At 39.2% G+C, this 27,736-nt stretch overlaps 1 protein-coding gene across 10 annotated transcripts in view; it reads right to left on the bottom strand.

Annotated features, from left to right (window-relative positions):
* LOC127429484 (phosphatidylinositol 4,5-bisphosphate 3-kinase catalytic subunit beta isoform-like) overlaps nt 1–27,736 on the bottom strand; it is a 96,644-nt gene that overhangs the window by 22,215 nt on the left and 46,693 nt on the right. For 9 of the 10 annotated variants that reach the window (XR_007895297.1, XR_007895296.1, XM_051678503.1 and 6 more), the window contains 10 exons: nt 26,239–26,459; nt 20,751–20,933; nt 17,762–17,929; nt 14,381–14,470; nt 12,263–12,514; nt 11,762–11,858; nt 4,436–4,566; nt 2,558–2,608; nt 2,237–2,425; nt 2,025–2,146 (listed from right to left, as the gene is read on the bottom strand). Coding sequence is in view for 8 of the 10 variants with exons in the window: in XM_051678503.1 (XP_051534463.1) it covers nt 2,025–2,146; nt 2,237–2,425; nt 2,558–2,608; nt 4,436–4,566; nt 11,762–11,858; nt 12,263–12,514; nt 14,381–14,470; nt 17,762–17,929; nt 20,751–20,933; nt 26,239–26,459 (1,504 nt within the window). In the remaining 2 variants the exon portion in view is untranslated. The remainder of the gene's footprint in view (nt 1–2,024; nt 2,147–2,236; nt 2,426–2,557; nt 2,609–4,435; nt 4,567–11,761; nt 11,859–12,262; nt 12,515–14,380; nt 14,471–17,761; nt 17,930–20,750; nt 20,934–26,238; nt 26,460–27,736) is intronic. The other variant, XM_051678508.1, reaches the window with a different exon arrangement.

Here is a 27,736-nt window from a genome sequence, read left to right on the forward strand (position 1 = left end):
TATCTTCTATTTCCTGTCAAGCACCAGCGATATTAACAAAACAGCACATTCATAAGAAGTTGGTAGTGTAAATGGGCTGTGTGCAATGAATTAGAAGAATAGAAATATGGACTTACTGTACGTTCTTTTGAATGCATTAACTGCGTCCTTGTTGAATGTTAGGTATATTTCTGTGACAGTGACACGCTTTCTTTTATACGCATGGAAAATGTGGTTCTCGTCAGAGAATTTTCATCTACTGACACACAAATCATGGCTGGTATTAACAGTGATTGTATCAGCCGTTCAGGTTAGGCTGTGAATTTTTGCACGCTCGTCACTTCTACTGGTCCATTTTGCTTTAAAAATTAAATTCATTTATTGAAACTTGAAAAAATGAAACCAAAAATATTTCTAAATGTAAATTATAATTCAAATGAAATGAAAATATAATCAAAACAACAAAGTGGTCAAAAATGATCATATATAACCACCTCTCCAAATCCAAACATTTTGCACTCTCCAACTTTTTCCACCAGCCCCTTTTGCAGTGACTTAAAAATCACTCTATGACAACAGGTGGAAAAATACCAATACAAATTAGATCATAAATACAATTGTAAATATAATCATAATAATAATAATAATTGAAAAATATATCATGACCTATAGATAGTTTAACTTAAATCTCATAAATGTAGTTTCATAAAATGGCTACAACAGTAATTGTCAGGGACATAATTTAATATTCTACAATATTTTCAGAGTTTGGACATGAATTTTATTACAACCTGCTGGTGGAATCTCCAAACTGCAAATGTAGGAACTGAATTTAGACTTTGCTCTGAAAACTGATCTGCTTTTGAAATGTGACCTATTGTTCAGGAAAATAGCTAATTTTGCTTTGCGTCACTTCATTAACATATAATACTGTAACACGGTTCAAATGGGCAAGGAGGAGGCGGGAACCGGCTGAACAGTCAAAGTAATATTTAATGAAACACAAAACACACACACGGCAGCTGCGTGTAGCTCTCTCTCTCCCGAACTGCCGCATCCGGCTCGGCCTTATCCCTCTCCTCGGCTGATTAGCCCGATTGGGGTCCGGCCGGTGCGGACTCACGGCCCTGCCCTCCTCCTCGTCACAGTCCTCCCACCTTTGGCTCAGGCCGGGGAACCCCCGGCATGACGTACATCCCCCTCTTTCCGAGGGGGGGTGTGTAGTCCTTCTGGTCGCGCCTGCCGGCAGGCTTTCCCCGCCTTTCGAGACCTGGGAGGGAGACAAGGGGAGGGAAAAGGGGAGAGGGAAAGAGCGAGGCGGAGCGACAGTGAGAGAGAGAGAAAAAAAAATTGCTCGCCGGTTCCCAGACACACCGTCGCCTGGTCCTTGACCACTCCTCCACCCTCTGGCGGACGACAGCCGCTCCTCCCCGGGCGGACCGGAGGGAGTCTGCGTTCTAGCGGCCAGCAGCGAGCCCCTCCTCCCATCGTCACAAATACACTTATAGATAGTGCAAACACTCCCACCCATGCCCACTCTGCACTTAAAATTAGTCGTTGCACTGCACATAGCGCGGTCACGAAAATAGAGGCCAAAATATCTTATGCATTGTTATGGATAAATCATCCTTGTGTTTTTGTGCATTTACAAAACATCAACTGATTTTCCATTTCAGCCTTTGTCATGATAATAGTTTCGCATATTGTTGGGCCTATGCAGTTCATGGTAGTATTAATACATTTCAGTGTCTGTTTTTAAGGACATTTTTGTTTACTTTTGTATGTACTGTGTTGGGTCACCACTTGGGTTTGGTCTTTAACATCTTAAAACCTGGGTGCTTAAGCAAAATCAGTTGAGAACCACCGATCTAGATGATCAAAGACTTTAAAGAAAACAATATCTCACATTTACTGCTCAATTTTTTGCCATTATCTTTTTTTATTTTTTAGGCCGGCCAAAAATTGTAGGAAACCATGGAATTTAAAACGATCACTCCAAGTGTGACAGTTTGAAAGCTGGTTTAGGGTGTATAGTGTGGACTCACCTCATATCTCTAAGGCATTTGACCGCAAATTCTCTGACATACTGGTCGGGGTAGTTGAAATCCAGCAGTTCAAGAGCATCTCGAGGGCTCAGCTTGGGCCAAATCTGCATCAGAGCCTGCAGCTGCAGTACAAGAGAGAGAGATGTCATATTGTTTGTGTTCGTACATGTCTATTTGTTAGCATTTAAGTGGGTGTAATTCTGCATGCACACCTGAGCCATGTCTTCGTGTTTGCTCCATTTGACGGACAGCAGCAGCTTGGGGAGAGACTGAGGGAAGTTTTCTCTACAGTCGTGGCGGAGTGTCCAGATCAGATCCTTCTCGTTCTCACACAACTGAGAGAGAGGGTCTCGCTCCATGATCTCCTTTAGCTCGATGTAAAACTTCTTGCCCCCACGACTCTACACACACACACATACGCCTTGTAAAAAATGTCTAATCCAATAAACAGATGAACAAAATGTTACACAAGTTATCCACAATAAGCTGGGACATTGCTTAATTTTAATATGAACTGAATGTTGTATGTGTACCATTGTCATGTTGTCACTGGATCCAGCGATTTCTGCAGCTTTTTCCAGGATCTAAAGATGATGAAAAATGTCATTGCAGAACAGCTCTGCAACATGTCGAGCATTTCTTCTGCGAGTAGTCATGTTTACATGTGTCAGCAGGAGCGATATTTGGGAGTTCCAATGAAGAGACATTTGCCCCGACATACTAACTGCTTGTCAATTTAACCTTTAAATGAATACCTCAGGTCCTTAGTGATCCAGGACCTCATTTCGACCCCTTTACCACATCCATTTTTTTTGGAGATATGCCCCCATCTCTTGCTCAACCTTTCTCTTATAAATAGTGTAATAATAAAAAATGGCAAAATTGCACAAAATATATTTTTTCTAATTGCTTAAATTACCAAAACTGAATAAGGTCATTAAAGACCAGAGGTATGTCATAGTGTTGCAATATATATTTGCACTTCCATCACATTTTTGTTGGCGAAAATTCTCTCCCAATTTGGAATGCCCAATTCCCAATGTGCTTTTTCTAAGTCCTCGTGGTCGCGTAGTGATTCGCCTCAGTCCGGGTGGCGGAGGACGAATCCCAGTTGCCTCCGCGTCTGAGACCGTCAACACACGTGGCATTTTGAGCGCGTTGCCACGGAGAAATAGCGCGTGTGGAGGCTTCACGCCATCCACCGCGGCAACCATGCTCAACTCACCACGCGCCCCACCGAGAACAAACCACATTATAGCGACCACGAGGAGGTTACCCCATGTGACTCTACCCTCCCTAGCAACCGGGCCAATTTGGTTGCTTAGGAGACCTGGCTGGAGTCACTCAGCATGCCTTGGGATTCGAACTAGCGAACTAGCAAATTCCAGGGGTGGTAGCCAGCGTATTTTACCACTGAGCTACCCAGGCCCCTTTCCATCACATTTTTGTCATTATTTCATATAAGTTTACTATAACAGGATATGTATTTCTTTGTTTATTACGAGACAAATGACCACTACATTCATACAAATCACTACAATGTCAATTTTGATATGCAAACGATAAGCACGTACACATACTGTACATATCACACATGCTATTTCTTACTCAAGATGGCGCTGATGTTTCACTGATTAACTTGATTTACATTTGACATTGCTATTTGACTAAAAAGCAACATGGAGTAAACTATAGCAAGTTTAACAAATGAACAGTGCGATATGACTATTGTCATCTGGGTGAACAAATGAAATTACATAAGTTCATTTATTTAGACACAAACAATACCTGAGAAAATACATATGTGTAGCTTATGTGTCATTTGTAGCTCAATATGTGTTTGACAGACAGTTGTGTCTCATGATAATTCAGTGTCAAAGTATTGAATCCTAATCTATCATTTTTTTGCATCATCTCTTTAATATATGAAAAATAAAACATCAAAATATATCAGAATATATCATATTCTACAAAATCCTAATTATGTTACACATAATATGTTACACTACCTGGGCTACATCATCTTCCTTTTTAAGTGAGTTGTTCCTGGCCTGAATAAATTGCAAAGTGGACCAGACTTTATGCTGATAGTCAAAAGTCTGGCTATATGACACTACCGCATGAGACTAAAGGCTAAAGTATACTTTGGTTGTCCACATTGCTGATCGCTCTACAAACCGCATGTGTAATGCAAATTTTGTCATCAGCACAGTCTGCGCGGACTGTCCGTGAATGGCCCAGTCCTCATCTGTGTGCATCGTTAGTGCCTGCCACTGATTGTACTCAAAAAAGTCTCACAAAGCAGTCGTAGTGCGAATGCGTCGAACGCATTCATATTAGCTTGCGATCAGAAAAGTATATTTTCAAAGGCAACGTGGTTGATCCACAAAAACTACGTATTTAATGCATACCTTGTCAAAAGAGGGAAATACAACTGGTTGTGTTGAGTATTCTGGGAAGCTTATGTGTAGTTCTGTGGCATTCTCTGTGTAGGGATTTGTTTGAATTGTCCCAATGGGGTTCAACATCTCTTCCAGCTCATCTGTAACACACACACACACACACACACATTTCAAAAATAGCATTTACAGCATTTCCCAAATCAGTACACAACCTTAGATATTACTCACAAACAGATAACCTGAAAATTCACACAGTGTTTTTCCACAGACACACACCCTGTGACACATCTAGCCAACAGTTTACACAACCTTATACTCACACCCCAGGAAGGTGAGAATAAGTGAGTGTGTGTGTGTGTGTGTGTGTGTACTTAAGCTATAGTTTGGTTACAAAATTGTCCCCAGATATGAGCTAAATCTGACAAAACTTCTCTTTGGGTACACCCAGGGACAGAATCAATTAGAAACTGGATTTAATAAAAAACAAAATTGCCTGTCAAGAATCGGTCAAGAAAATGCCCATGTCCTATTTTACTCCATAATTTGAAATAAATACAACCAAAAATATTATCAATTTCTGATAATAAACAAAGCCTATTTTTTGGGATATTGTGAAATTATTTTCATGAGTTACACATTTTACCCCCAATTCTCATTACCTCAAAGCGAAAAAAGTATTTTAACATGGTGGTACTTCCATGTATAGAGCATTTCATTTTAACAGATTTTTTTAAGCAAAAATCTCCGTACAAAAGTGTCTTTTACTGTAATACAGACTCGATCAGGTCCTGTGCTCCACCTAAGAGCATACGCTCAGTGGAAGGGTGGAGGCCAATTTTAACATGTTTACTGACACTGTTTATGAAGAATGCGTAGGTGAATCTGGTGAAGCGTTAGGGAGAAAGAGTGGTCCTAGGTAGATGGGTAGGAGAGAGAAAAAAATACTTCAGATGGTGAAAGAGCGCAGGCAGCTCCGCAAGGCATGGAGGCGAGCAGAGGAGCATGAGAAGGAGGGCTTGAAGGTATTGTGGGAAGGCATAAGTGCTAGGTTAGCGATTTTGAGGAGGGCAGAGAGAATCTGACAGCGGAGAAGGAAGGAAGGAACATAAGAGAGTGAAGTTAGTCAAGGATCATTTAAAGTTTGCCAGAAAGTTTGACCCTGCACTCTGACCCTAGCTTAGCTGGGATATGTGAAAAAAAAAGAATTTCACTGTATATGTGCAAAATGTATAATGTGTGATAAATAAATATAATTATAAATAATTATTATAATTATTATTATTATTATTATAAATTATAAAGTTTTTGGAAGAGAAGAGGAGTGGAAAGCTTGTGATGGCGAAGCAAGAACTTGAAGACCATATGAAACAACAGCTCGGTGATTCTCATAAACGCAGCCTGCTTGGAGACATTAGTGGGATTAGGCAGATGGTAGAAAAAGCAAGGTCAACTTCGGTCCTGTGCCTGAATTGGATACCATCTAAGTTGTATAAAAGAAGCCTGACAGTTCTTAAACAGTTATGGAGATCACTAAGAGTTGCCTGGAAGAAGCAGGAGAATTGCTCTACTGAATGTGGAGGAAAAGATTTTATTTTCAGTGGTAGCAAGGAGGATGTCTGATTACCTCCTGAAGAATGGATACATAGACACAAGCTGCCAGAAGGCAGGCATATCAGGTTTTCCGAGGTGCGTGGAGTATACGTCAGTAATATGGGAGCAGATCCAGTCTGCCTAGAGAGACAAGAACAACCTTCATGTAGTCTGGATGGACCTGGCAAATGCCTATAGATCGGTTCCACAGCACCTCGTCAGCTATGCACTGGAGTTTTTCCATGTACCAGAGTGTATTAGGAGCTTGGTAGACAGTTACTATGGGGACCTGAAATATGCCATTCAACACAGGAGTACACAACTGGTTGGCAGCAACTGGAAAAAGGAATTGCGATGAGATGTTCAATCTCTCCCATCCTGTTCACAGCTGCATTCGAGATCATCCTAATTGGTGCCAGACAGATGGCCCGAGAAATCCGTGTACAGTCTGGGGTGAGATTGCCAGTGCTGCGCAGCTTTATGGACGACCTCACAAGCATTCTCCAGACAGCTGCATGTATAAACAGACTCTTGAAAAGGCTGGAAGAGCTTTTGGCATGGGCAAAGATGAAGATTAAGCCGACAAAATCACATAGCCTTTCCATTTGTAATATTGTTTGAGGTGGATGGGGAAAGAATCCTGGTGCTGGCAAAGCAGTCTATTCAAAGTTTAGGAAGAAAATACACAGCAGATTTTTCAGATAAACACATGGCAGGGTTGGTTCTGAAGCAGCTGAAACAGGGCTTGGGCAAATACAAGGTCTGGAGTTACCAGTTTAGATTATATCGTTGCCTGATGTGGCCACTAAAAATGTGTGAGATCACTGTGGCAGTGGTAAGGATAGACACCAAGGCCAACAGTTAAATCAAGAAGTGGCTGGGCTTTCCACATTGTCTTTCAGATCTAGTACTGTTTGGAAGAAATGCCTTACAACTGCCACTCAAGTCCATCACCCTGGGCTACAAGCAGAAGAACAGGCTGTACTTAGAATTAAGGGAATCGACGGATCGGTCAATGAGAGCTAGTCAAGCCCAGGTTCAAACAGGTCATGCTTGGAAGGCACAGGAGTTTGTAAACAGGGCAGTTTCAAGACTGAAGCAACAAGAGATTGTTGTAAGAACACAATCAGGAAGAGCAGGCTTTGGATGGGGGATTGCTCCCAAACTGTGGTCAGCAGCCTCTAGAAAACATAGGAAAGTGATGATACAGATAGAAGTATCTAGGATGGAAGAGGAAGGGTATATAACTAGAGCAATCATCCAGCAGCAGCAAGGGCGCTGGACAGTATGGGAGGGTATATCTGATAGAGTTCTAGGATGGGTTTGCCTGTGGAAGGTACCCCAGACCAGTTTTATAATAAGATCCACCTATGATACTCTTACAAACTCTGGAAATTTGTCTCTGTGGCATGCTAAACATGAGAGTTGTCCCCTCTGTGAGGCCCCAAGAGAAAATCTGCAGCACATGTTGGTAAGATTGCCTTGGCAAAAGGACGGTACAGGTGGCAGCATGATCAGGTCCTGTGAAAGCTGGCGGAGATTCTAGAGGCATGTAAACAGTGGCGATTTTAGGGGGTGGCCTGTGGTAGCCTGGGCCACCCCTGAAATCTCATTGGCCACCCTGTGGCCACCCCAGAACTGATTGGTAGTTCATCTTGTTCATCAACACAAGAACGAAGAACCAATAGAAACACCTGTCAATCAAAGATGACATCTCAGGTCATTTGTTGATTTAGAGCCACACTGACCCAGGGTCAGTTTTATATTTCTGACCATTATAGTAATGGTGGGACTGAAGCTGTGTGAGCTGATCTTTGATCAGTGGGGGGAGGGGTGGCCAGGCAGGTGCCGCAGGTCACGGGCAGCGGGCGCCAGATCTGGAGTATAATGGTCGGTCAGAAGCACGAAGCTGACACGAGCTAGCGTCTACCTCCAACTTCCAATGAGTTGACGACGTCGATTTGTGGTCAAAAAGAAAGCTGTTATTTGAGAGGTATGTTCATCTAATCTAACGTTTAATTTATCCCGAATTTCCATGTGAATGTGAAAACATTTTTTCATTGTTACAGTAGCTAGGTTAAAGAGTAAGCTAGACCCTACACCACATTCAGCATGTTATCTTTATATTGACATGAAATATGAAATGCCATGTTTTCTGATTTAATGACGGAGGTGTGTAAAGCGTTTTACAGATGTATATGTTCAATAGCTAAAGTTATATATATGGCTAACCTGTGTGTGAAATGGAAGGGTTTGAGCTGTGACTGTACTTTAAATCTTTACATGAGTTATTTATGAGCTCTTTATGTGTATTATTGGTCAGTCAGACCAATAAAATCTTCAAAGTTTTTATACCTTATTTGACATTTTAAATATGCAGAGGCAGGGCAAATTGCACTTAAATGCTGCAAATGATTTGACTAACTATTTTATTTGGTAATATTCAAAGTAATTGAAGCTATCAGAACATGTGGAAAATAAACCTGAGTAGACACTGTAAATAGAGTTTTGTTTTTTACTGTATTCAGAGCTCAATCTGCAATTTTAGGGTTTCCAGACAGACACCTATAAGCCCTCGTAGCCAATTTCACACACTGATTTGTACCCAATTTAACAATATTTCTGCTGGACAGTGCAGTTATAGCTAATAAATGAATGAATAATTGATTGAATGATTGATTGAATTGCGCCTCAATCAGTTATCACCTGTACTTGTATCTTTTTATGATTATACACTATACCTGATGTTATACGCAGATTATTTCTCTACAATGAGAATAGCTCTTAAAAATGTGTAACTGACTTTTCCTAAACAATTACTGATTTAAAAATGGATGTTATGTTAAAATAACCAGAGATTCCCAGAAACTGTAATAGGTTGAAATAGAACAGGAATAGAAAACTGTCAAATGTCAAAACAACAGTCTGATATTGAATACAAATAATTCAGTGAATCCTAACATGAGTTTAAGAATTCATTTATTCTACATGTGTAGATGTTGAAGCAAAGCAATGTGATATTTACACATTTTGATCATGTGCCATTCATAAAGGTTCTCCCGGTATCGCCACCCCACACCAGGTCTGTGCCCCATCTTGGCCACCCCAGTAAAAATGTCCTGGATATGCCACTGCATGTAAAGGCAAACAAAGGCCACCATACTCCTCAGAGGAAGTTCATTGAGTTTGTTTAAAAAAGGGAGGAGCACTGCACGGTGGGAAGCAAGATCTATCCTAGTGCTTGCAAGTGATTGGGGTCAATGGCGTCGACCTTGGCCAGCTGCTAAGATTTCCTTCTGAGGTCGAACCCTGGCTACATTGTGTGACCTAAGCAAATAAACTCTGTTGTCAAATCTAGCTTTTTCCATTTAAGACTTTTGGCCAAAGTCAAGCCTTTTCTTTCTTTTAATGATTTTGAGAAGGTCATTCATGCATTCATTTCATCCAGGTTTGATTACAAAGTGGTACAAAATGTGGTGGCAAGACTTTTGACAGGTACATGCAAGTGAGACCATATTACCCCTATATTAGCCTCTCTTCATTGACACCCGGTGCATTACAGAATTGATTTAAAGCTTTTGTTATTTGTTTTTAAATCACTAAATGGCCTGGCGTAGAACAACATACTCCCACCAGGTTTCTTAGGTCCTCTGATCAGCTGCTCTTAACCGCGCCTAGGTCTAGACTGAAGCTTAGGGGTGACGTGCTTATGCGGTAGCTGCACCTAAGCTTTGGAATGGTTTACCCCTGCATGTTAGAGCATCAACATTGTCTATTTGTATTGTCTATCTTTTTCATTGTTTTTTTATTTTTCTCCCTTTCTCCCCAATTTGGAATGCCCAATTCCCAATGCACTCTATATCCTCATGGTGGGCGGCTGAGGACGAATCTCAGTTGACTCCGCATCTGAGACAGTCAATCCACGCATCTTATCACGTGGCTTGTTGAGCGTGTTACCGCGGAGACGTAGCGCATGTGGAGGCTTCACGCTATTCTCCGCAGCATCCACGCACAACTCACCACATGTCCCACCGAGAGCAAGAACCACATTATAGCGACCACGAGGAGGTTACACCATGTGACTCTACCATCCCTAGCAACCGGGCCAATTTGGTTGCTTAGGAGACCTGGCTGGAGTCACTCAGCATGCCCTGGATTCGAACTCGCGACTCCAGGGGTGGCAGTCAGCGTCTTTACTCACTGAGCTACCCAGGCCCCCTCAATGGCTTTTAATCAAACTTTAATTGTGCTATACACAGTAAATAAAGTGACTTTGACATGAAAAGGAGGAATGTCTTGATGGTGACGTAAGAACTAGAAACAATGGAAAGAATCCATTTTCCAGCTGCAGTGGGTGGCAGGGAGACACCCCTGACCGGTGCCCCCCAGTAGTCCTTGCTGCAGACTGTAGTGTGATGACATAAGGGATTTAATCCACTACATAAGCGTTTTCCGTAACGTATTGGATATTGCATATGAGTTGCATATTTTATCAGATTCTCTTTACAACTTGACACATTATATTATTTAGTGTTATCATTATGGCATATTTATTTGCAACTTTGTTTGACAGGCTTTATTAGTGGCTAACTAAAAGTTAGTAGTTTAACTTCTGCCACTAGACGTTTCTATTTATACGTTTTAATGTTTATGTTCTTCCATATAACAAATGTTATTTTCCCTCTGGCAGCTTCAAAGTTTGGTGCTTATTTTAAGTACTGGGTATATGCATTGTTTTGTATTTTATCTCCACAAGACTGCTCTTTTTGTGCCGTATTGTATTCGACCATTGCAGGATATATAAAGACAAACATGTTCTTTTAATTCTTGTCATCTCAAGTATTAGTTTGTAAGAAAATACTGTACATATTGTCCATAATCCACATTTTTTAGTATAACATGTCTTATATACTCTGTCACGTATATCACAGAGAGACAGAGAAATATTTAGCCTTTATTTGACTCATACATTAATTATTATTACATGTCTATGACTTCTACGCATTTATGAAGCAATGTCTCTAAAGCGCAAGAGAATAATTAAACAGATAGATGTTTAAAGATAGATATTTTCAGTCTCTAACCTTACATTTTGGACAGCACAACAAGGACAAATAAAAATGTGTGTAGTACATTTTCTTTTTCAAAACAAAGTTAAAGTTTTAATCCTAAATCAAATTAAAGAAAGAACAGGGATACATACTGTACACGCTAAATAAAAGATTTGCATGAAAAACATCCAGTATATCACGGCTTCGAACATTTCACGCATCCGCATTGAAACATCCCATACGTCACAAACATCCATTACGTAGTGGATTCGCGCAACAGTCCGCAGCGAGGACAGTCTCTCTGCCCCACCACCAGGAGATGTTCCGGGATTAATGGGGTGAAACATGTGATGGGTGGCTCTCAGCTGATGACCCCATAGCTGGATGGACTGAAGGCACTAGTGGTGGTTCGGCAGGTTTAGACAACTACCTGTACATCTGATTACATAAATTAAAAAGAATGGCCCTAAATGTAGGCTTGTTTTCTATGTGCAAAATATAATTTTATTATTTTTGGGTATAAATTTATACCCATTTATACCTGGTTAAATATGACCAGGTCATTTTCTTGACAGGTTTCGTCAGAATCACCAAAATACCGTAGTTTTTTTTTTTTTTTTTTTTTATCCTAATAATGCAAGTTTTCTTTTAGAGGTAGGCTTAGGTTAAGTCTGTATAATACGTGTGTTCTCACCAGGGAAAGAGGACCAGCAGTGCAGGATAATGTCACCAGTCTTCAGTTGTCCTCTGTAGTCAAACACCATTGTGTTCACCCATGCTATTGGGTAGTGCTAGACAGAGAAACATGCCAAACACATTAGGAATAATGTACAGTCAGTCAGCATCACAAAATAAACCCCGACAGCGACCCATGACAACTTACCGAATAATTAAATAATTTTTATTTCTCAAGTTGAAATCATTTTATTATGTGAGAAGAAAGAAACCATGAAGTGAAACAAGAGGCATAAAACTAGCACAGCTATTCAGGAAATCGGTCAATTACACAGTTTAGTGCTCATTATACAAAAGAATTTGCCTGCAGAATGCTACAATTGATCAATCACATCTAAAATGATATTTTCCACTTTTGTCTAAGATTTTTAATCTGTTTTTTTGGGGGTTTTTTTGTCTATGTGCATGTGACTTTTATAGAGTGTGCTGTGAATTAAGCGTGTGTGTGTGTTGGTCTTACCACTTTCCCTGCCTTGCGGATGGTCTGGTATTTGTTCAGGTGTGTGTTTTTGGTGGATCTCTGTTTCTTCACTTTGTCCATTACGGCGTAAATGGCGAAGCAGAGGCGTGCCATCCGTGGCAGGTCACAAACGGGGATGTCAAACTCCAATGTTTTATTCCACACGTGTTCAGATCGACTGCTGCTCTCGCTGCTGACCGCCGTCTTACACAAGAGCTCTGTACCGTGAAACAGCCCTGCTCTAACCTGGATCTGCAACATTCATTTTAAATGTCTATTTAACGCATCTGCTGCATGCTGCTGCTTAACACAAACAACAGACTAGTACCTCTGTTACACCAATGGAAACATGTTTACAGTAACTATACTTACAATGGAAGTTGTTTAAATCATCCTTTAAAAGGTGTATGAACTTCTGCTCATGAATTGCAGATGTAATTCCTGTGGGTGGATTTTGCTCAATGCAGTGTTGGGGAGAAACTACTGTAACTAAAGTAGTGACGCTACTAACTTGACAACATTTTTCAGTAGCGTGACAGTAGCTCAGCAATTTTTACATTAGTGTAGCTTTTCTAGTACCAAGCTACAGGGCTTTAGTGTCACAAAATGCTACATTTGTCACATTCTATATGTAACATTATATACATTTTGTCTGGGTATTTTGGAGATTTTAGTCGCATCTTGGCTTTTCCAATCAGCATTTTTTATGCGACGTCCAAAAATTCACACTAAAATACATGGATGGAAACCCAGCGAGTTTATTCACACTGCTGCATGGTTGCCTGTTACGCTTCCTGCATTTTTAGTGTGTATTTACTAGGGCTGCAACAGTACATATATCTGCGCCGAACCGAACGGATACAGGGCCTTCGGTGCGGTACACGCAGTCACACAAATGATTACATATCTTAGCATGTGTGAAACTAATATTAAAACAACATATAATGAACAACACAAACCACGTAGAACTTAAATGAAATAAGATTGCGGAGCAACACGGGACCGCACGGAACCAAAACTTAACAGAACAGAGCGTCGCATGGTACACTAGAAACTGCGGATCAGATAAATGCATGTGAAGTTTATACTAGCTAGCTTGCTATTTTTCCCAACTGTGATGGAACTAAACTAAATATAAATATGTCGGACTTAAATAAGCCAGAGATTGAAGACCCACCGCCGTCTCTAAAATCTGTTGTTTGGGAGCATTATGGTTTCACAGTAATCTACAGTAATACTGGGCAATGAGTAGTGAACAGGACAAAGGCTGTGTGTCGGCTCTGTTCCACAGAAGTCGAGTACGTCTCCAGAAGCACATCTAACATAATGACTCATTTGTGGCGGCATCATCTACATGTGTCTCTGGAGCTTTCGGGAGCAAAGCATAAACAGCCTGTGCAAGTTAGTCTCGCCACGGCGTTCAAGCAGCCTCTCGCTGTAAGCTCAGACAGGGTTAAAGCGATAACTAACACCATAGGAGTAATATTTCAAAAGCAGGGGACAATGCTAACAGATCCGCCCTCTCCTCTGAAAAAAATAAAAAAACTTGAAAATTGAGTGATAGTGTAAGTACAAGTGGTGAGCTGAAAGGCAAAAGACACAGAAATCTGCACTGCTAATGTCTTAATTTTGTTACAATTATTATAATTGAAATTATTATTTATGTTTTTATACAATGTGCATATAAGAGGCTCTTAAGTTTTGTATCGTAATTTCGTTGAAGAAATATGTGCGGTCATGTATAAATGAGCCTTCAAAATAAGAACTGTTGCCCATCAGACACTGTGCTTTCAAAATAAATCATTTAAAGAAAGATTCTTTGTTTTCCCTGCTGTATTGAAACCGTACTGAACCATGACCCCAAAACCGTGGTGCTTACTGAACCGTTGCAGCCATAGTATTTACTGTTTGTTTTTACAAACTGAGGGACACATTTAATTAATTTTCAATAGTCATTGACAGTATGCCACAGATGCAGTATATAAGCATTCCCAGAATGTTCCTTTTATTAAAAGTATGCTTCCATGTTGATGTAATACTGGTGCTGGGCCACCAGGGGTAGTTAAATGCTAGTGTAAGTGAGATCACTCTGGATTCATGAGTGTCGATGATGTTTACCTTAGCAGCATCCTCAGCATTCACCTTGATGCCTTTCACAAGATTAACTCTGAACAAAGAATGAACCTTCCAAACACACGTATGCAACTGCTGAAGACAGACAGAGAGAGATAAACTATTATGAGAATATTATTTTACAGTGGCCCCAAAAACACAGATTGGACAAGCACATATTTCAAGCAAAACATTTCACAAAATGACGTTTGTTGGGTTAACAATAGATACATGGTTTAAATGAAAACTGAATCTATTTGGACACTTTGTGGTTGTCAAACATTAGTGGAACATGTCCATAGCAACTGACATTGGCGTTATTTTGTTTAAAAAAGTGGTGGGGACAGTTTGGGGAGAGGGGGGTTTGGGTTGTGATGTCAGGAAAGACCGATATATTGCTTTTTGAAACTATCAAAAATCTATGCCGATAGTTTTTTTTTTTGAAGTGGGGATTTGCTATACTCTACATCTCACTTTAGTGTTATTTTCATTAGATAATCAAGTATTGAAGTGAGGGCATGCAAATAAAAATATGACTATTTGGAAACGTGCCACGTCAGCACATACATGGTGTCTACAACTTCATATATCATGAATAATAATAAACCTTATTCCTCATTGAACCTCATCTGCTGAAATACATATACTATTTACAAAACCATTCATCTGGCAAATATACAGGCAATAAAAAGCTTAATTTGTTAAATACTTAAAATAGAGCTTTGCAATGGCACCAAGTCTCCGTCATTTTAAAATAAGAGTCCCTGTGTTTCAGGCTTCTTCATAGTTAAAAGCAGGGCCGTAGAAAGGTATTCTGGGCCCCCGACTCTATATTGCTCTGGGCCCATTTCCTATTTAAAACTACTGTTTAGAATTTGTTGTGGGCCCCTAAAATCGTTACCACCTTTCACTCCACTAGCTACGGCCCTGATTAAAAGTCATGCACCAAATCTTCATTTATTTCTGGTTATTATTGTGACTTTTGTTCAACAATAAAATGCATCTGGGACTGTATTCATTTGGACTCTTTTAGCTGCCATGTCCGTGCCTGTCATAGTAAGGACAGACGATTTTTTTTTTTTTTTTTACATTTTAAAAATCTATTTAAAAAACTATCAGCTGATTAATCGGTTATCTGCCTTTTCCACCATTGAAGTTATTTTTATCTGCAAAATCCACATTGGTCGACCTCTATGAGGAAGTGGCAAAACTCATATTCATTTGGTTTTGTGCAGATAATGTAAAAAAAAAGTGCTCTAACAAATGTTTCACATAATTAATTTGATAACCTGATCCGTACATCTAACACTGTCAGTAAAGCTTTAGCCAGTGTGACCAGTTGGAGTTCCAGGTTCTAATCCGCCCTAAAATAACTTTTTATTTTAATAAATGAAGATAGCATCTGTACATCAGTGGATGTATATCACGAGCAGGGACACATCTGTTTGCATTTTGCTTTGCGATTTAACAAAAAACCTAACCAAACCCCTTCCTTAACCATGTGTGCAAATGACACCCCCTTTTGGAATTGGCGCAACCCACTTTTAGAGTAACCCTGCCCCCTTCTGGAGTAACCTCACCCTCTTTTGGAGATTCCACCCCCATTTGGAGATCTCTGGCCTGCAGCTACCTACTTGGCAACGAGCACTCATTGTAACATTAAAATGAACAAACTCCAGCGCTGGTTCACCACATATTATAACACACACAAACAAACTGGAAATTCCTGCTCAAGAACTGGAGATGTTTCTTCTGTATTAGACGCTCACCTGACTTAACTGACTTCATTCATCCATTCAAATTCACACTGATACCAGTGTAGTCAAAGTGCAAAAATGGCTCAGAAGTTAGCTCTGAAAAGAGGTCTAGCGCTATTTGTTTGCAGATGCCACAAGCTTTGATATTTCATCATCTGATGCAATGAACTTTACACATTTGTAAGTGTGACTTAAGCGTCAAAACACTTTTTGATAGTACTCTATACAGTACAAGATGTCTTTTGGTATAACCCACATGCAGCTTTCGACACTATGACCTCAGACACATACAAATGAACACACACACCCTCAGGGTTTAACACAAGCAGTTTTTCCGGGGTCAGCCATCTGACATCGGCAAAAAACCTCACATGATCAGTGCTCACACACACACACCCCTGACTCGCTTCCTGGAACACATTTCTGAAACCTACTGTCCCGAAACTCAAGTGTGCACTGGAGGGTACACATGACCACTTTATCTGTCAGAGACACATGTACATGACGACACTAGACCAGAAGAGGCTACTTTCCCTTAAAGGGATATTCTGTGTTCAGTATAAGTTAAGCTCAATCGACAGCATTTGAGGCATAATATTGATTACCACCAAAATGTATTTTGACTCGTCCCTCCTTTCCTTTAATAAAAGCAAAAATCTGGGTAACAGTGAGGCACTTAAAATGGAAGTAAATGGGGCCAATCTGTAAATGTTAAAATACTCACTTTTTCAAAAGTATAGTCACATGACAAAGAATATATGTTAGCATGATTTCAGTGTGATAAAATGACTTACTACCCTTTTCTGTGTAAAGTTATGCCATACCGATGTGACTCCGTAAACCCTAAAATGACCGTAAAAAAACTATGATTTAAGCTTCACATTTCTGCCTTTAAAACCTCCAAAAATTGGCCCCATTGACTTCCATATTAAGTGCCTCACTGTCACCTTGATTTTTGCTTTTTTTAAAGAAAAGGGACGAGTCAAAATGAATTATTTTATTTTTATTTTTTTATCCCCTTTTTCTCCCAATGTTGGAATGCCCAATTCCTACTACTTAGTAGGTCATCGTGGCGGCGTGGTTACTCACCTCAATCCGGGTGGCGGAGGACAAGTCTCAGTTACCTCCGCTTCTGAGACCGTTAATCCGCGCATCTTATCACGTGGCTCATTGTGCATGACACCATGGAGACTCACAGCATGTGGAGGCTCATGCTACTCTCTGCGATCCACGCACAACTTACCACATGCCCCATTGAGAGCGAGAACCACTAAATCACGACCACGAGGAGGTTACCCCATGTGACTCTACCCTCCCTAGCAACCAGGACAATTTGGTTGCTTAGGAGACCTGGCTGGGGTCACTCAGCACACCCTAGATTCGAACTCGTGACTCCAGGGGTGGTAGTCAGCATCAATACTCGCTGAGCTACCCAGGCCCTGCCTCAAAATACATTTTTGTGGTAATCAACATCATGCCCCAAATGCTGTTGATTGAGCTAAACTTGTATTGAACCCAGAACATATATTAAGCAAACTGACACTCCTTTTGGTGCTGCTAGTGGCAGAAATGATACTGCTCACCTTTAATTAGTTAAAGTGCGGGACACAAGCACACACAGTGTACTTACTGTTGGGCCTCTCTTCTTCGGGGGCAGCGGTAGAGGAGGGTTCGATGTCTTTCGTGCCAGCACTGATCCGATGGTGCAGAGTTCCTTTTCAAACATGGCTTTGATGACACTGCAGTGGACCATCGTCAGGTGAGGGCTCTCATTTGCCAACATACATGTCCTAATGTACTACACACACAAACATGTTAACATTAGTGCTTTCCTATTGACAACTTTCTGTTTAGGGATACAAAATCTCCACAGTACTCCACATGAATAGGTGCCATGATATAGTGATGATATCAGATGGTAATACCATGGTACTTTGCTATATAACGTGGTACTGAATCATTGCCATATTCATGTACCAAGGTATATACATGGTACTCCTACAATACCATAACATTTCCATGATAGATTTCCAATATGGTAATACCTTACCATTTTGTACCATTACTAAAATAATGATGTAATTGGTAGAGCATATACCATGGGGACACATATAGCTAGATTTGCTACTGATCAATTATATATCTTGATTGTGCTGCAAGTTGCTTTGGACAAAAGTGTCTACCAAATGCATAAATGTAAATAGGGCTGTCCCAATTATGAAATTTGGCTGATGATTAACTGTCAAACAAATATTACAATTATGGCAATTAATTGTCATACTTCTTAAGGTGTATGTGTGCTTCATATTTTGTTCAATACAAGTTAAGCTCATTCGACAGCATTTGTAGCATAATATTGATTACCACAAAAATTATTTTCGACTCGCCCCTCCTTTTCTTTAAAAAAAGCTACAGTTTGGGCTACAGTGAGGCACTTACAATGGAAGTGAATGGAGGCTTTGAACGTTAAAATACTCACTGTTTCAAAGTATAGTCACAAGATGTAAACAATATGTGTGTAAACATGATTTTAGTGTGATCAAATCACTTACTAACCTTTTCTGTGTAAAGTTATAGCCAATTTTACAACTTCATTGTCATAAAATGACTGTAAAAATGACAATTTAAACAATTTTACAGCTCAAATAATACATGAGTTTTAACAGAAGAATTAATGCAAGTGCTTCAAATTTCTGCCCTCCAAAAATTTGGCCCCATTCACTTTCATTGTAAGTGGCTCACTGTGACCTCGATTTTTTGCTTTTTTTAAAGAAATGGAGGGGCGAGATTGTATAAATTTTTGTGGTAATCGACACTATGCCACAAATGCTGTCGATTAAGCTTAACTTGTATTGAGCCTGGAATATTCCTTGAAGAAGTAATTTAATCAAATTTTACTAGAAATCACATAACACAAATATGCCATTCGTTGCATTTCTATATTCGATACAAATTCCCTTACTTCGACAGTAAAAAGCAATCAGACGATTATTTAATAATCACGACAGCCTAAATGTAAATGTCATTTCTGTCTACTGTGTGTAGGCATGTGTTTTTATGTGCCTGCATGGTTTGAGAGTGTTTATGCGCTTCCTGGAACAACACGCCACACACGTGTTTAATGGACTGTTGCTGATCACTCACCTGACTGGTTCCTGGCTCTCTTATGGAACTGAACTACTATGTTTACTAAAATACACACAAAATAAAATAAGCACACACACTTTTTTGTTCGATCTCTGAACGTGACTTACCAATCAGATCTACACATTCGACAGGCAGAATTCTTGTCACTGCAATGCAATCTCTTTCTCACAATTTTCTGCATGTTTATGAACTGCACTGAAGCTCATTGCAGTGATTTGATGCATTGAATGTTATCGTAAGATATCCTACGACATGGCCTGAATGAAAAAGGTACGACTTTTAGATCAACCAATCACATTCGCTTCTCTCGTCTTGTTCCAAATCCTGATATTTGATTTCTTCCTTGGTACACAACTTATTTTGCTATTAAAACCATGGTTAGGTTTAGGGTTTGGATAAGGTGATTGTTGAGTTGTTAGGTTTACTGAATTTTCCCTTGTTTATATTACTCAAAAAATGCATGTAACCAAGTGAACTTCATTTAACTGAGTTGTTTCTCTTACTTTAATTCATTTGTGTTGGGGTAACAAATATTTATTTTTATAAATATTTTATGTGAAACTAGGTAGGGGATTTCTAGTTTGCAGCATGATTTGCATGGGAATTGATAAGGAGAGTAAATGTTAAAACTGAGTGTTATTTTATGTGTTTTAGGCCAAGATGAATATAAAGGGGATACTTGTTAATGTTTAATGTTTTGTTATGATGAGATTAAGAAGAGTTTCCGTTATGTTGGAGTTTTGGGGGTAACCATTCATTTAAGTTACTTTGACATGTCTAATTTTGTTGGATCTACTGCATTCAAATAGGTTTGAATTTGAGTTGAGATTTTAAGTTAAGAAAGCTCAATACAAACATGTGGAACCACTGTCCATGATTAAATCAAGTTCAACTAAAGAGTTTTTTTTTTGGAGTGTATGATTTCCCCATCCCGCACTGTTATTCAGACCTGTCTTGAGATAAGGTTTTATTAAGTCACAGATTTTTCAAACAAACAAAAAACAAAAACAAATAAAACTTTGGGACACAAGGGAGGTGAAAAGGCTTGTAATATAGTGCACGATTCATATGGACTATTTTACTTAACAGCCCCGGTCCTCATCCGCTTTCATTGTATAGAAAAGAGTAGCTTGGACATTCTGCAAAATAACTTTTGTGTTCCAGAATAGCAAAAAACAAAAAACAAAAAACAAAAAAAAAAAATCATATGAGAATGAAATAACATGATTGTGAGTAAATGATGAAGATTTAACTTTTGGGTGAACTATTCCTTTTTGGTCCAAATAGCAGCTGAACAGTTGAAGTAGTTGATTTCACAGTCACAGCAATCCATGGCAATTTGAATTCAGCTTCCTTAACTACATTACTACACAATGCCCTATAAACAGTATACATTTTGCCATAGTAACAATCAGGAACCTTTGGCAAATACAGTTTGACCTTTGCAAGACCTTTCTGGCATTGTATCTTACTTTGTACTGATTGAGAGGGAGATCTTCGAACAGGAACTCAAGTATGCCGCTGACACGCAACACATAATCGCTCCGGGGTCCAATGTCTTCCTCTGGGCCGTGAGTGGTCTGCCATTTCTTGAGAGCCTGATACATTAGTTCAGTTACTGTACAATGCAATGACACTTTCAGACTGGCTGTGTCCTACAGACAGAGAGAGAGAGACAGAGAGAGAGAGAGAGAGAGAGACAGGGAGAGAGAGAGAGAGTTGCTTTTTCTATTTTAACAGTGAATATCAAAAGTTTGCACTATGGATTAAACAATGTGTCAACCCTAATTCCTTAATTACTTGATGTGTTGATTAATAAATCAAATAAATCGCTATTAATCGCATATCGATATTTACTGTAAAATGTCCCCAAATAAAGGTAATTTAGAATACAATAATACAATAATTATGAATATATAACAAATATTACAATTCAGATAATTCAATTACATTACATCATATTGTGGCAACAGAGAAGTCAAGCATTTAGAAAATACAAAAAGTGACTTTAAAAGTGAAAAGACTATTTGATTTATTTCAAACATCCCTCTGCTCTATTTTTGTTAGTGTGTGTGCTTGTGCATTATAGGGATGCTTTTGGTGTGTCTCAAATTGGTTGTTACGTCTCACTATTTAAGCGGCTCTCGTCGTAAGCACTGTATTTCTAGGACACAGTGTCATGTTAAACGTAGTTTAAGACCTTGAAAAACGCATCTGGAGATCTCTGCACTCTGTTGTGCTCCGTCTAGCAGTCTTCAAGCATGGAAGTGTGTCCTGCAGGAGGTGAAGCCACCGGAAGTGTTCGAGCAGCTATCTTGGACTGCCCAAACTCTCATAGAGCATCAATGACTGACAGGCGAAAACACCCCCGTTTCACCATCTCCGACATGCGGATACGACAGTTGCATTTCGTCCTCTAGTGACCATTATGTTAAATGTTTAATTTGTTCGTTATGGATAATATTTGTTAAGAGGGAGAAGATATACGCAGATCGCGATGTCAGAGTATCCACCTGCCCCGGTGTTCCATCTATCAGTACAGCACAACAATCACCAAAAGCGGCAAAACTGTCCACAAGTTGTAATGCAAGTAAGAAAAGCTGTAATATCTGCTTGTTTAGGATGACAATATGTCCTTACCCCCAAAAGGGACTTTAAAATGTCAGATCAGGATTTCTAAATCGCCTTAAATGTCCGGGATTTGCCTGTTTTCATACTGAAGTGCTCCCTGTAGTCAATCATGGATACATGTCATAAATACGTGTTCGTTTGCCATTTAAATGTAGCGTATTGATTAAATTTTTAACCACCATTGCTTTGCGTGTCTCCCTCTCTGCGCGCCGGCTGCGCGTCATAGAGGGAGAGAGCGCTCTTATTCAAGTGACCGCGAGAAAAAGGCACTTTTTAATGTGAACATAAAAACAGTAACTCTGAGCAAACACTTCAGTGTTCACAATAAATAAGTCTGAAAATGTCTGTTTGTATCTTACCTCAGTTTCTGTGAAGACAGCTGATCTGTTCGCTGATGAAGTTTGTTAGAGGTGGATACTGTTGATATAGTAACACATAACTCGCTCGAGCTTTCAAGGAACAGGAAGAATTCCTGACTTTAAATAAATAAATAATTACATGTGTCGGACATTTGTGTTGTAGGGATGTACAGTTGTGCTCAAAAGTTTGCATACCCTTGGAGAATTGGTAATATATGTACCATTTTTAAAGTAAACATGAGTGAGCAGGCAAAACACATTTCTTTTATTTCTTATGGGATTCATATTCAACTGTAGGTTATAACAGAATGGCACAATCATAAAACAAAACATGGCAACAAAGAAAAAAATGAAATGACCCCTGTTCAAAAGTCTGCATACCCTTAGTTCTTAATACTGTGTATTGCCCCCTTTAGCATCAATGACAGCGTGCAGTCTTTTGTAATAGTTGTCTATGAGGCCCCAAATTCTTGCAGGTGGTATAGCTGCCCATTCGTCTTGGCAAAATGCCTCCAGGTCATGCAAAGTCTTTGGTCGTCTTGCATGAACCGCACGTTTGAGATCTCCCCAGAGTGGCTTGATGATATTAAGGTCAGGAGACTGTGATGGCCACTCCAGAACCTTCACCTTTTTCTGCTGTAACCACTGGAGGGCCAACTTGGCCTTGTGCTTAGGGTCACTGTCGTGCTGGAAAGTCCAAGAGCGTCCCATGCACAGCTTTCGTGTAGAAGAATGCAAATTGTCTGCCAGTATTTTCTGATAACATGCTGCATTGCCATCAATTTTCATAAGATTCCCCATGCCTTTAGAGCTCACACACCCCCAAAACATCAGTGAGCCACCACCATGCTTCACAGTGGGGATGGTATTCTTTTCACTATAGGCCTTGTTGACCCCTCTCCAAACATAGCGCTTATGGTTGTGACCATAAAGCTCTATTTTGGTCTCGTCACTCCAAATTACAGTATGCCAGTAGCTGTGAGGCGTGTCAAGGTGTTGTCGGGCATATTGTAACGGGGCTTTTTTGTGGCATTGGCGCAGTAAAGGCTTCTTTCTGGCAATTCGACCATGCAGATCATATTTGTTCAAGTATCGTCGTATTGTGCTCCTTGAAACAACCACACTGTCTTTTTCTAGAGCAGCCTGTATTTCTCCTGAGGTTACCTGTGGGTTTTTCTTTTTATCCCGAACAATTCTTCTGGCAGTTGTGGCTGAAATCTTTCTTGGTATCAAGAGATCCCCGAATTTTCCACTTCTTAATAAGTGATTGAACAGTTCTGACTGGCATTTTCAAGGCTTTGGATATCTTTTTATATCCTTTTCCATCTTTATAAAGTTCCGTTACCTTGTTACGCAGGTCTTTTGACAGTTCTTTTCTGCTCCCCATGGCTGAGTATCTAGCCTGCTCAGTGCATCCATGTGAGCGCTAACAAACTCACTGACTATTTATACACAGACACTAATTGCAACTTAAAAAGCCACAGGTGTGGGAAATTAACCTTTAATTGCCATTTAAACCTGTGTGTGTCACCTTGTGTGTCTGTAACAAGGCCAAACATTCAAGGGTATGTAAACGTTTGATCAGGGCCATTTGGGTGATTTCTGTTATCATTATGATTTAAAAAGAAGCCAAACAACTATGTGATGATAAATGGCTTCATATGATCACTGTCCTTAAATAAGAGTTTATTTTCATGATCAGTCATATTTTCAAAATCAATGCTAAAATTTCTGCCAGGTATGCAAACATTTGAGCACAACTGTACATGCAGATTTCCGATATAAAATCTGTGATCGAATGACTAATGTTTACTCGCTGAAATGATATGATTTCCTATTCAGTCAATAGGCACACTGGAATGTTTGGGCATAGCAATATGGCTGCGCAGTGGCTTCACTGATATGACCTCATGAGCAATCCAGTTCTATATTATGTATCAGTGGGAAGGCTGTGCAGGGTTCCCACACTTTTCAAGGCACAATTTTCCAGGACATTTTATGTGCCACAGGGTTGTAATATTTAAACCAAAACACATGAGAGGTCATTAAAATTGTGGTTATTAGAGGGTTATTTTTTCAATATTCCGTATTCGACAGTTTAATTAAATTTAATCATCAAAATGGTGTCTAATCAAATTAATTTAAAACTTTAATAAATTGAAAAAATACTCATTTTAATTAATTCAATTTTTAAACATAAAATTTAATTATTTTTATCAAATGGATTGCTTTTGTACAAAATCCTCACAGCATAATCTGAAACAACAATGGAGATATTTTTATCAAATAAAGTGCTATACAACAGAATGTGTGATGTTGCTTTAATATTATTATTATTATTATTATTATTTAATTACATTAAACATTATCTCTTTTTTTTTTCCATTTGACATGTCCATTTAAAATGAGCTTTTATTTTATTTTTTGAAGACAGATTCTCACCTCCAGGTAAGCAGTTTTCTACATGGCCCAGTGTGATTATTAAACCCAAAAATGCTATGATTTCATTAAAATAAATATATAGTCTGTATGTCCTGCATGCTTCAGAGTGCTCTGCTCGCTGTCATCTACTACACACACAGAGCGCGTGATAATCATGATGAGGTGTTTTCAGCGTATGAGTGGCCGGCTTCACACATTTCATTTTGAAGCACACAGCACATGCAGATTATATATTTATTTAATAAAATCGCAGCCTTGGGGGGCCTGGGTATCTCAGCGAGTACTGACACTGACTACCACCCCTGGAGCTGAGTGACTCCAGCCAGGTCTCCTAAGCAACCAAATTGGCCCGGTTGCTAGGGAAGGTAGAGTCACATGGGGTAACCTCAACAAGCCACGTGATAAGAATCGCGAATTGAAGGTCTCAGATGCTGAGGCAACAGAGAGTCGTCCTCTGCCACTCGGATTGAGGCGAGTCACTATGCCACCACGCGGACTTAGAGCGCATTGGGAATTGGGCATTCCAAATTGGGGAGAAAAAGAGAAGAATTTTTTTTTTTTTTTTTTTAATCGCAGCCTTTTATGGTTTAATAATCACACCTGGACATACTGAGATTTTAATTTTTTTATTTGAATTCAATTGTGCATTCAAAAATTAACTTTTGTCCCAATATGTCAAATGCATTTACATTTCACATTGTATAGCTAATGCAACTTTTATGATTGGATTAATTAATTCCATCCTTGTTTTCCACATTGCAGAAATAATAGGGCCCTACATGTGACGACAGTATAAGCGGACTCTGTTCGTTGAATTATTGAAAATTAATCTACATACTGAGGTGTAAAGGCTGCATCATCACCATGCTACCACCTTGAGTGTGAATTTATTAAAAAAAAATTTAATCTGCAGCCCAAACATCGTCGTTGTCTTAAGTTTATAACTCAAATGTTTTTGTATACACTACAGCAGTTTGAAATGAAAAATGTTTGCACTATATCAATACTTGTTACCAAAATCTTGTCAGTGACATAATCAAGCACTTTTATTATACTAAAATATTTTCCAAGACATCTAGGTATTTTTCTACTTTTCCATGACTTTTTCATTACTGGTAAACTGCATTGCAAAATTCCAGGTTTTCCAGGATTTCCAGGACGCGTGGGAACCCAGCTGTGCTGCCGGCTCTTTGGTTTGATGAGGCGTGTGGCCTGTACAGCTGGAGCCCTGACTGCCCCCTACTGCATCAGGGTGGTACATCAAGCTTGACTTGCTCCAATAGTAGGAACATTCCTTATTGCGGATTTTACATACAGGTGTGTAATTTTTTTTTGTGTTATTTTTTATATTTATAGCTTTATTGCTTATTTTCACATTAAATTGACAGCCCTAATTTACGTATATATATATATATATATATATATATATATATATATATATATATATATATATATATATATATATATATAAAACACTTAGCTGACACAACGTTTACAAATTACACAATAGTAAACTATTTTCACATACCTGTGATTGGTCGTAATGCATGGTGATTTTGATCCCACCCTCATGCTTGTCAATCAAATTCTCCAGTGACCCCGCCTCCACCTGCGGGGCATTAAAACTCCGAAGCCACTCCCCCCATGACATCATCTGCATGCGCTGCATTTTCTCTTCACTGATTCGCTTCATTTTGGACCGAAAGTCCTTCACTTCCTGTTCTTGCAAGGCATCCAGCTCGTGTAGACCTGTGCCATGTGACATAACACTCTGTGATTTTGCACTCTATCAACAATATACTCTGTAAACACAAGGTTTATGCCATAAATAACTGAATCACTTATGACCAGACATGAACTCAACAGTGTGAACTGTCTGTCACAGATATTATGTTTTTAACACTTATGTGATGTTCTGTGATGTTGAAATGACATCAGTGTGTTTTGCTGCGAGACTGAGCTCTGGGGAACAGGTTTCAAATGACTTTCCTGATAACACGTGATGACATTTAAAATGCATTAAATATTCATCTGATCCTCTGCCTGGATCTCATCAGTGTGTGTCAGCGTGTGTGTGTGTGTGTGGGTTTGGGTGGTTTACGAGGAAATTATTTTAGGTTACAAACTGGTAATTACAAGGGTATTATGCTATAAATGTGGTTTATGAGGACATTTCTAGTGTCCCCATAATTCAAATCGCTTAAAAATCATACTAAACGATGTTTTATTGAAAATGTAAAAATGCAGAAAGTTTTTTGTGAGGGTTAGGTTTAGGGGTAGGGTTAGGGTTAGGGGATAGAATCTATAGTTTGTACAGTATAAAAATCTTTGTCTATGGAGAGTCCTCATAATGATAGCTGCACCAACATGTGTGTGTGTGTGTGTGTGTGTGTGTGTGTGTGTGTGTGTGTAAAACTCTTAGGCGGTGTCTGACACTGTCATGGAATGCTTTTAAGAGCAATTACTATATATTATAGTGCTTGCAATGTAGAATAGTATTGATAATCCTCAAACATTTAGTTTTATGGTTTGTTCTAAACTCCTAACTAATGTTTTGAACTTCAGCAATTAATTCAGGCTTAATGTGAACTGCTCAACACACTCCAATTTAGTTTTGTAGATAATTTCAGCTTTATGAGGTATGCCATTTTTGTTTTTCGGAACTTTATACTTTTAAGAAATTCGAGTTTGAAAATCTCCCATTGACATAAGGCCTGTTCAGACCAAATCCAAAAAAGGTTTATTTACACCAAGACCGAACCAAATAAAATGAAAATAAATTTCACACGCAGTGTTGTTCTACAAACATATTCATTCTAGAGGCAGACCGGTATATCGGTTTTACTGATTAATCGGTGCCGATAGTTGCTTTTTGGAACTATCGTTATCTGCAAAAATCTATAATGACAGTTGCCGATAGTTTTTTCATCATTTGAGATGAGAGTCCCTGCTGTGTTTTAGGCATATTTATACTTAAAAATCCCACGTTATGAACCATATCTAAATTTATTCTGGTTATTTTGGGG

The sequence above is a fragment of the Myxocyprinus asiaticus genome, chromosome 39, assembly GCF_019703515.2.
Source record: "Myxocyprinus asiaticus isolate MX2 ecotype Aquarium Trade chromosome 39, UBuf_Myxa_2, whole genome shotgun sequence".
Taxonomy (NCBI): Eukaryota; Metazoa; Chordata; class Actinopteri; order Cypriniformes; family Catostomidae; genus Myxocyprinus; species Myxocyprinus asiaticus.